The sequence below is a fragment of the Otolemur garnettii genome, unplaced genomic scaffold, assembly GCF_000181295.1.
Source record: "Otolemur garnettii isolate 467f Iridium unplaced genomic scaffold, OtoGar3 scaffold00006, whole genome shotgun sequence".
NCBI lineage: Eukaryota > Metazoa > Chordata > Mammalia > Primates > Galagidae > Otolemur > Otolemur garnettii.
Window position 1 is genome coordinate 8,560,094 of NW_003852401.1, and position 9,486 is coordinate 8,569,579.

The 9,486-nt window shown below is 37.5% G+C and overlaps 1 protein-coding gene across 2 annotated transcripts in view; it reads right to left on the minus strand.

Annotated features, from left to right (window-relative positions):
• DENND4C (DENN domain containing 4C) overlaps window positions 1–9,486 on the minus strand; it is a 76,625-nt gene that overhangs the window by 55,693 nt on the left and 11,446 nt on the right. For both annotated transcript variants that reach the window (XM_023508169.1, XM_023508170.1), the window contains exons 5-7: window positions 6,561–6,661; window positions 5,966–6,184; window positions 680–825 (exon numbers count right to left, since the gene is read on the minus strand). In XM_023508169.1, the coding sequence (XP_023363937.1) occupies window positions 680–825; window positions 5,966–6,184; window positions 6,561–6,661 (466 nt within the window). The remainder of the gene's footprint in view (window positions 1–679; window positions 826–5,965; window positions 6,185–6,560; window positions 6,662–9,486) is intronic.

Here is a 9,486-nt window from a genome sequence, read left to right on the forward strand (position 1 = left end):
CCTGCTTCGGCTTCCCAGAGTGCTAGGATGATAGGTGTGAACCACCTTGCCCAGACTAAAACTCAATTTTTTTTTTTTAGAGACAGAGTCTCACTCTATCACCCTCAGTAGAGTGCTGTCATGTCACAGCTCACAGCAAGCTCCAACTCTTGGGCTTAGGTGATTCTCTTGCCTCAGTCTCCTGAGTAGATGGGGACTATAGGCACCCACCCCAACGCCCAGCTATTTTTTGTTGCAGTTTGGCTGAGGTTGTGTTTGAACCTGTCACCCTTGGTATACGGGGCCAATGCCCTAGGCACTGAGCCACAGGTACCGCCCTAAAACTAAATTTTTTAATTTGAAAAACCCACATCAAATTAAATCATAAAACTAAGTCTCGTTAATATGAAGATTTAAGATTTAAGAGGCTTACTGAAATGTTTCTAGTACTTAATAGCTACAAAACCAAGTAAAATTCAAAGGGAAAAACAGCTCTTTGAAGGGTTGTGTAGAAACTTGATACTACCAGAAAAAGAATTCTTATATTAAGCTCTGAATCAACAAACAAACACACAGCACCCCTCTACTGTCTTGCTCAGATCACTTTGGACTAACGATACTAATGATGATTATACAGGTAAGCCAAACTTTTCCTTAACATTGGTTTTTCTTAACATTGGTATAAAGGACAAACTTTTACCTTTTCTATGCAGTCATCAAAAAATGCCAATCCAGTATCTTTATCACTTACAAAACTACATTCTTCAATAAAACGAATAAAAATCTGTGTTTTGGACAAAAGGGTATAGAATTTTGTATAGGCACGATCTCGACTTTTTAAAAATCCTGAAGAAAACAAAATCACAATTAAATTCAAACTTCAAAGTGGAGCTAGACATTATAGTAAACATTTAAAACCTGGTGTTACCTACATTACATTCTCTTTACATATATATATATCCACATTTAGAGAAGCTTCTACAGGTTGAGTATCCCTCATCCAAAATGTGTGGGACCAAAAGTGTCAGAATTTGGGATTTTTTTCAGATTCTTAATTATTTGCATATATATAATGAGATATCTTGGGGATGGGACCCAACTCTAAACAGGAAACCCATTTATGTTTCGCATATACCTTATATACATAACTTGAAAGTAATTTCATTTCATTATTTTAAATAATTTTGTGTATGAAACAAACTTTGTACTAAGTACTTATGTGTGGAATTGACCACTTGTGATGTCATGTCAGCATTCAAAAGTTTCAGATTTTGAAGCATTTTAGATTTGAGATTTTCAGGTGAGAAATGCTCAATCTGTAGTAATCACATACAGCTCCTTCTGCCTATAACCAAAAAAAAGAATCAAAACATAAACCATGAACCTTTTCACTGAAGTCTGAATTCCTTATGAGGAACCTCTAGCCCTACAGCTCTAGGTAGAAACTTCTCTCTGATACTCTACATACTTTTGAGTCACTGTTCAATCTCCTAAGGGTCCATGTTCTTCCTCGGCAATGCCCCCAGACCTTTTATTTCCATATTGTCTTAGACAAATTTCTACTTATTTAAGTTTCAAACACCTGACTATTCCACCCTTTCCTCTATTAACTGTGGTTATCTATTGACTTCAGGGACACACTATTCTTCATTCACTGAAGACCAGGGGATTTGATTCAAGGTCTCCTCCTTTCTAAGAATTCTTAGCATCATCATTCTTCCTCACAAACCAGGAAATACTTTGGGTTCTTAATTCCTTGATTTTCAATGATCCTATGGCCTATAACACCTCAATCATCAACTTCTACACAGCCATACTTCCTGAATTTTCCTTACTAACATTCAAACAGCCATGTCTCCTAAATCTCTAATTTTCACATCATTCTTAGCCCCATTAACCCTGCATTTCTGGTTTGCTTACTTCTACCAGCCATTTGGGGTTTGGGGTTTAGGGGTGCGGTACTCACTTAACTCTCCAACCCACTGACCATTTTACCTCTACCTATACCTCCCTCCCATCCAACATTGGTTCCATGTTCACGTTCATCATTTCAATTATTTTCTTACTCTCAACACTTTTGCTCTTTTATCTTTTTAGACAAACCCACCTCACCTAACCCAGCCCTGGAGGAGTATACTTCCTACTTTCTCTGATGTACATTAGTGTGACTTAGCACAAGTTAAGGGAACAGATCAAAAGCACTTATGCCTTCATCCCTGACCAGAAACCTTATTAATATTTTTGGAATCAATTTAGTTTCTCTCTACACATGTTTTTACAACTACAGTATTTCCAATTTTTAAATGCTCTCCCTCCATGCCCTGGCCCCCCCATCCCCAAATGATCATACATTATATTGCACACAAAAAAAAGATCTTTAAATGGGAACTACCTACATCTATTTCACTACAGAATCTGTGAATCTGCAGCTACCTTCCTCTGTCTTTTTATAATGGATACGTCCCTCCTCCTATGTAAAGATAAGCTCATTACATGAGCTTAGGATTCTAGCTCCTTCCAATGTTCTCCGCACAAATCACTACCTCCATTAGCTACTTCTCATCAGCATAGTCTTTCTTTTACAAAATCTTAGAAAAGATTTCTAAGATTTTAGAAACTTCCTCAACAATAATTAGATCCTTTTCTCCTTTTTCTGCTGTTTCACTTAATAAAGGACATGGTCATTTACCTGGTTGTTAAAGACAAAAACCTCAAAGGTGCTCTTCCTTATCTCTAGCTACTATTTTTGTTTTTGTTTTTCCCATTAGACAGTTCATAGCTCACATGAAACTCCTGGGCTCAAATGATCCTCCTGCCTCCGAATTCCAAGTAGCTGGGACTAGAGGGGTGCACCACTATGTCCTGCCAATTTTTCTATCTTTTTTGGAGATGGGGGTCTCACTCTTGCTGAGGCTAGTCTCCTGAGCTCAAGCAATCCTCCTACCTTGGCCACCCAGAATGCTAGGATTACAAGCATGAGCCGCTGTACCCTGCCCTTCCTCTAGTTTATATTCTATATTCGATCGCCAAGTTCTATTTCAATCTACCTCCTAAAAGTCACTCTTCCATTCACACAACCACCACCAAATGCTGACCATCTCTATCACTTGGACCAATGCATTAACCTCCTTATTAGTTAATACAATGCTTCCAATGAAACCTCTACATGGAACCCAAGGAGATTTTTTTTTTTTTATGAAAATCTGATACTATTGTCTACTTAAATATCCTTCACAGGCTTCCAATTACTTTCAGTATAAAGACTAAAATCATTACTGACACTAAAAGAGCCTGTAAAATACAGAACAACCCTTTTCAAGTCTTGTTTTTGAGCCACTTTTCTCTCCAGTCTTTATTTTTTTGATGCCTTGGGGTGATCTACATGCTGTGGCCCTCATTCCCACCGCTCTGAGATACTAACTAGTAGAAAAATGCTTAAATGATATAGAAATAAATTATTTTCCACAAGTAGTAATAAAAAGTTTTTTTTTCCCTTTTTCTAATCAATCTATGAAATGATTAGCAAAGGCTGCAAAACAATTATGTGAAAGTTGATGGAGAAACTATAATGAATGAATGAGATTACTAACACTTAACCCTAGAGGCTCTAAAAGTGGGACAGCCCAACTTGTATGGGCCTGTCAGTCTGATACAATAGGTAGTGGTAAATGCGGTGAGCACCGTGTTTTAGTACTCCTTGCCAAGAGAACTTAACCTGATCTAATCAAGCCTCCAGATCTGCATGGTTTAATTCAGTAACCATTACACATAGGTGGCAATTTAGGACTTGAAGTATTACAGATCCAAATTGAGACATGCTGTTAAATATAAAATACATGCCAGGTTTCAAAGACTTAGTATGAAGAAAAGAAAGTAAAAGATTTTATTAATAATTTAAAAAATTTGATTATATCCAAAATTCTGTTTTGAATATATTAGAGAACATAAATTGTTAATATTAATTTCCCCTACTTCTTACTTTCTTTTGCTGTGGCTACTAAAATATTAAAATTATATGTGGTTCACATTGTATTTCTACTGTATACTGCAGTTCTTGAGACAGCTATCCCCCGGGGTAGAGTGCCATTACATCACAGCTCACAGCAACCTCCATCTCCTGGGCTCAAGCGAGTCTCCTGGCTCAGCCTCCCAAGTAGCTGGGACCACAAGCGCCCACCACAACACCCGGCTATTTTTTGGTTGCAGCCATCATTGTTGTTTGGCAGGCTGGGTTGGATTCGAACCCACCACCTTAGGTGTATGTGGCTGATGCCTTAGCCACTTGAGCCACAGGCACCAAGCAGATACTGCAGTTCTTGATCCTACCACAAGTTTACAAAAAATACAGGAGATAGAGGAAATGTTATTTAATAATAACATAATGATACAATTAGCCAAAAGCAAATATACATCCAAGAAATTCTAAAAAAAAAATAAAAATTTATGGGAAAAACAATATCCTGTTTGGAATTTAGTTTAAAGTACCTTTAAAAATGAGTAAATTGGCTGGGCACCTGTGGCTCAAGTGGCTAAGGCACCAGCCACATACACCTAAGGTGGCGCGTTCGAATCCAGCCTGGGCCTGCCAAACAACGACGACGGCTGCAACCAAAAAAATGGCCAGGTATTGTGGCGGGTGCCTGTGGTCCCAGCTACTTGGGAGGCTGAGGTAGGAGACTTGCTTGAGCCCAGGAGGTGGAGGTTGCTGTGAGCTGTGATGCCACAACACTCTACCCAGGGGGATAGCTTGAGGCTCTGTCTCCCAAAAAAAAAACAAACAACCAGGCATTGTGGCAGACACCTATAGTCCCAGCTACTTGGGAAGGGCCAAAAAATCATTTGAGCCCAAGAGTTTGAGCTTGCTATGAGCTACGATGCCATTGCACTTTACAGGGTATAGAGGGTAACAAAGGAAGACTCTGTCTCAAAAAAAAAAAAAAAAGGTGACCTCAAACCCCTAGCTAATTTCTTTTTTAGGTCCACCCTTAATTGTTATTTCTTCAAGGAGCATTCTCTGACCTTGCTAGCACTCTTACTGTAACCAATCTTTTCCCTCAATACTTACTAAAATGTAATTAGTCCTTGTATTATTTTATTGTCTGATGTCTGCGTCCCCTAATACACCAAATGCTGCTCTGTTTACAACAAAATCCTCAGGCCTCAGGAAATGAGTAAATATCTTTCTAAATTCCTTTTGTTAATGGAGAAAAAATGAGAGAGAGAGAGAGAGACAGAATGAACTAATGCCCCACTATAGCCCAGTAGGAAAACTCACAGTCTGGCATTAAGACTATCCACAATCTGAGCCCCAATCTTTTTTGTAGCCATATTTTCCATAATACTGCTAAAGTTCATCACTCTGGTCAAATTGTACCAGTTTATCTTTATTCTCAAACATGTCGTTACGGAACAAATTGTATCTCCCCAAAATTTATATGTTGAAGTACTAACCCCTCATACTTCAGAATGTAACTACAGTAGAAACCCCCCCCCATTAGTAGACTACCTCCCTACACTGACCACCTACTTAAGTTGACCTAATATTCATAGACTAGATACATAGCACATGGTACATTATCAGTACAGTAGACCTAGTTCCTTATGTTGACCATCTCTGTATGTTGACCAGTTTCTTACAATCCCTTGGGTGGTCAACTTACAAAGATTCTACTGTATTTGGAGACAGGGTTGTTTAAGAGGTAATTAAATTCAAATGAAGTAATGAGGATGGGCCAGGCCTTGAGCCAGTAAAACTGACATCCTTCTAAGAAGAAAAAATTTGGACACAAGACAAACACAAAGTAAAGATAGATGCTAGCAACTTGTTTCTACTCAGAATGCTAGATTATAATACAGAGAGTGTAATTATACTTGAGTATGAATTCCTAAGAACTTAAATAGTAAATATTTCTTGGTAGCAGGATCGAAAAGGAAATACTTCTCAATTCAATAAAAAGCAATTGTAGTTTATTTTCATGCTTCTCACCCTGTCGATCAAACAATGAATCAGCAGCTGTGGCTTTATTTGAAGGAGCCTCTGTTATTGGTCTGAGATATGTTCTATATCCTTTTAAAATAGATGCCATAAAGCGTAAAAATGCCTCTTGAATTTCCATCTCAAGTTGTGTCATCGTCTTTTGCCAGGAGAAATCTGCTTCAATTGGAGTCATCTCAATTGCTGAACCTTCTTGAGTTTTTCGGTGAACTGACAAAATAAATACAGAGAATGGCATTAATATATAAAGTAATATCTAGAATGATTGGTCAATTAAGGAAATAGACAAAATAAAGCCCATGACTTCTTAAAATTCCAATCTCCAGTAACATAAAGAGATCACTCTATGTGTTTATGATTTAATTAAATAAATAAATAAATAAGAGATCACTGACAAAGGCTAGCAGGGAGGCTCAAGAAGGCAGGGCACAGAGAATATGCTTAAAAAATTATGAATAATATTGACTTGGAATTTTAAGTAATGAGTCTTTTTAATGAGAATAAAATTATGTTTAAATTTAAGAAGAATTTTCTTGCATACATTTACATTCTTTCATTAAAAATATTCCTTTTTCCTTACATTTACCTGAAGATAGCTGAGGATACAATTTCTTTAAGGTACTAAGTAGATTTTTGCAAGGCTTTTTGGGAAGCTGTTTCCAGTTCATGTTCTTCTTTTCATCTGATCTATTAAATAAGAATAAAATTAATAAATTCATTATTAACATAGTAATTATTTTATTCACAATATGCTTTTACTGAACAAAATTTTATGTCAAAATAAAAAAAGAAAACGAAAAGAATGTTTTTATTACCATTACAATTGATACAGGCAGTTTCAATAAGTAGTTTTCAAGTAAGTTCATTTCAACTGACTTCAGTCAAATTGGATCACTTCTTTCTAATTCTCCAACACAGATTTTCAATATTGGAGTCAAGGATATCTAAAGTACAGCTTCAAAAATTACATCTTAGGCCAGGCACAGTGGCTCACACTTGTAATTCTAGAACTCTGGGAGGTCGAGGTGGGTAGACTGCCTGAGCTCATGAGTTTGAGACCAGCTTGAGCAAGAGAGAGACCCCCATCTCTAAAAAACAGCCAGGCATTGTGGCGGACACCAGTAGTCCCAGCTACTCAGGAGGCTGAGACAAGAGAGTCGCTTAAGCGCATGAGTTTGACGTTACTGTGAGCAATGACACCATGGCACTCTACCAAGGGTGACAAAGTGACATTCTGTCTCAAAAAAAAAAAAAAAAAAGAGGCTAACAATTGTAAAAAGTCATTGTTTTTATACTAATAAAAGTAAAGAGATATTGGCTCAGTGCCTGTAGCTCAACCAGCTAAGGCACCAGCCACATACACCTGAACTGGCAGGTTCGAATCCAGCCCAGGCCTGCCAAACAACAATAATGGCTGCAACAAAAAACAGCTGGGCATTGTGGCGGGCGCCTGTCGTCCCATCTACTTGGGAGGCAGAAGCAGGAGAATAGTTTGAACCCAGGAGTAGGTAGTTGCTGTGAGCAGTGATGCTTCGGCACTCTACCCAGGGCGACAGCTTGAGGCTCTGTCTCCAAACAAAAAAAAAGTAAAGAGACATTGCCAATTTAAATCTATTCAAGTATTTTAAACTCTACGAGAGAGTAAAATATTAATTTTAAGCCTTAAGTATTCATGTTAAAATATTAAGGGGAACCATTAAAGAATATAAAATTATACATTTTATACAATATAAAATTTAGTTAAGTAGAAAGAAAAAAGTATTTATAAAATTCAATAACTATTTATGATTTTTAGCAATCAACACCATAAAGCAGGGAGCTGGCAAGCCCTCAAAGGACCACACAGTAAATACAGATATTCTGGGCTTTGAGGACATACTGTCTCAGTTACAACTATTCAAATATGCTGTTATAGCATGAAAGCAGTCATGCACATATACAAATGAATGAACACAGCTGTATTCCAATAATACTTTATTTACAAAAACAGGCCTTGAGCCAGATGTCAATCTGTGTTATAAAGCAATAATCACACATGCTGATCAACTACTCAAGGCACCCCTTAGAAATTAGGAATAAGACAAGGTACCAGCTATTACTACTTCTATTCAACATCACACATTAGCAATTCTGGCCAAAATATTAAGACAAAAACTTTAAAAATATATAAGGATGGTAGATTATTGCTTATAGGCAGAAAACTACAGACACACTGTCAACTAAATTGCTAGATACAAGATCACTCACAAAAATTAACACATTTTCAACCCCAGCAACTAACAAGTAGAAAATGTAATGTAAAATACCACTTGCAATAGCAATGAAAATGATAAGGTATTTAGGAATAAATAAATCAACAAAAGATATGCATGATCTTTTTGAAAAAACACAAGCTTTACTGAAAAATTTATTTAAAGATTAATGAAGTGAAATGCCACATTCATGGCTAAGGAGATTTTTTGTCTAAAAGTATCATTTGCCTCCAAATTAATCTACCAATTCAACAAATTCTAACCATAATCTCAACATAATTTTGTGTGAAGTTTACCAAGATGATATTAAAATTTGTATGGAAAACCAAAAGACCAAATATAAGAAAAGGATTTTTAAAAACAGAGGTAAAAGGGCTTGCTTGCAAACTTATACCATGACTTTTTTTTAGATTCCAAGGAATTTTATTTTGTAAACACATAAAAACATGACTTTTTTAAAAATAGCTTTATTGTAATATAATTCAGAGGTCATACAATTTACTCATATAAAGGCTACAATTCAGTAGTTTTTATTAAATTCAGAGCTGTGTAACAACCACTACAATCAATTTTAAAACATTTTCATCACCTCAAAAAGAAATTCCCATACCCCCTCAAACCCCAACACTCCCATAACCCTCATGCCAAGGCAACCATTAATCTAATTTCTGTCTCTACAGATTTGCCTATTTTGGACATTTCTTATAAATGGAATCATATAAGTAATCATGTAAGACCTTTTAGCACAATGTTTCCAAGGTTTATCCATGTTGTAGACAACTTAATTTTAAAGTCATTCAGATAGCGTGGCACCCGTAACTCAGTGGGTAGGGCACTGGCCACATTCACCAGCGCTAGGGGATTTGAACCTGGCCTGGCCAGGGCCAGCTAAAACAACGACAACTTCAACAACAACAACAAAAAAAAAAACAGCTAGGCGTTGTGACAGGCACCTGCGGTCCCAGCTACTTGGGAGGCTAAGGCAAGAAAATTGCTTAAGCCAGTTGTCTTTAAACTGCGGCCGGCAGGCCACATGTGGCCCACCAAGGACATTTATCCGGCCAGCCAGGTGTTTTTGCCACCACTGCCTGTCCTGCTTAGTAGCCAACTCATCCCGGGGCCACAGTCCGGCCCTCCAATGGTCTGAGGGACAGTGGGAACCCTGGTTAAGCTCAAGAGTTTCAGGTTGGCTCGGCACCTGTGGCTCAAGTGGCTAAGGCGCCAGCCACATACACCTAAGGTGGCGGGTTCGAATCCCCA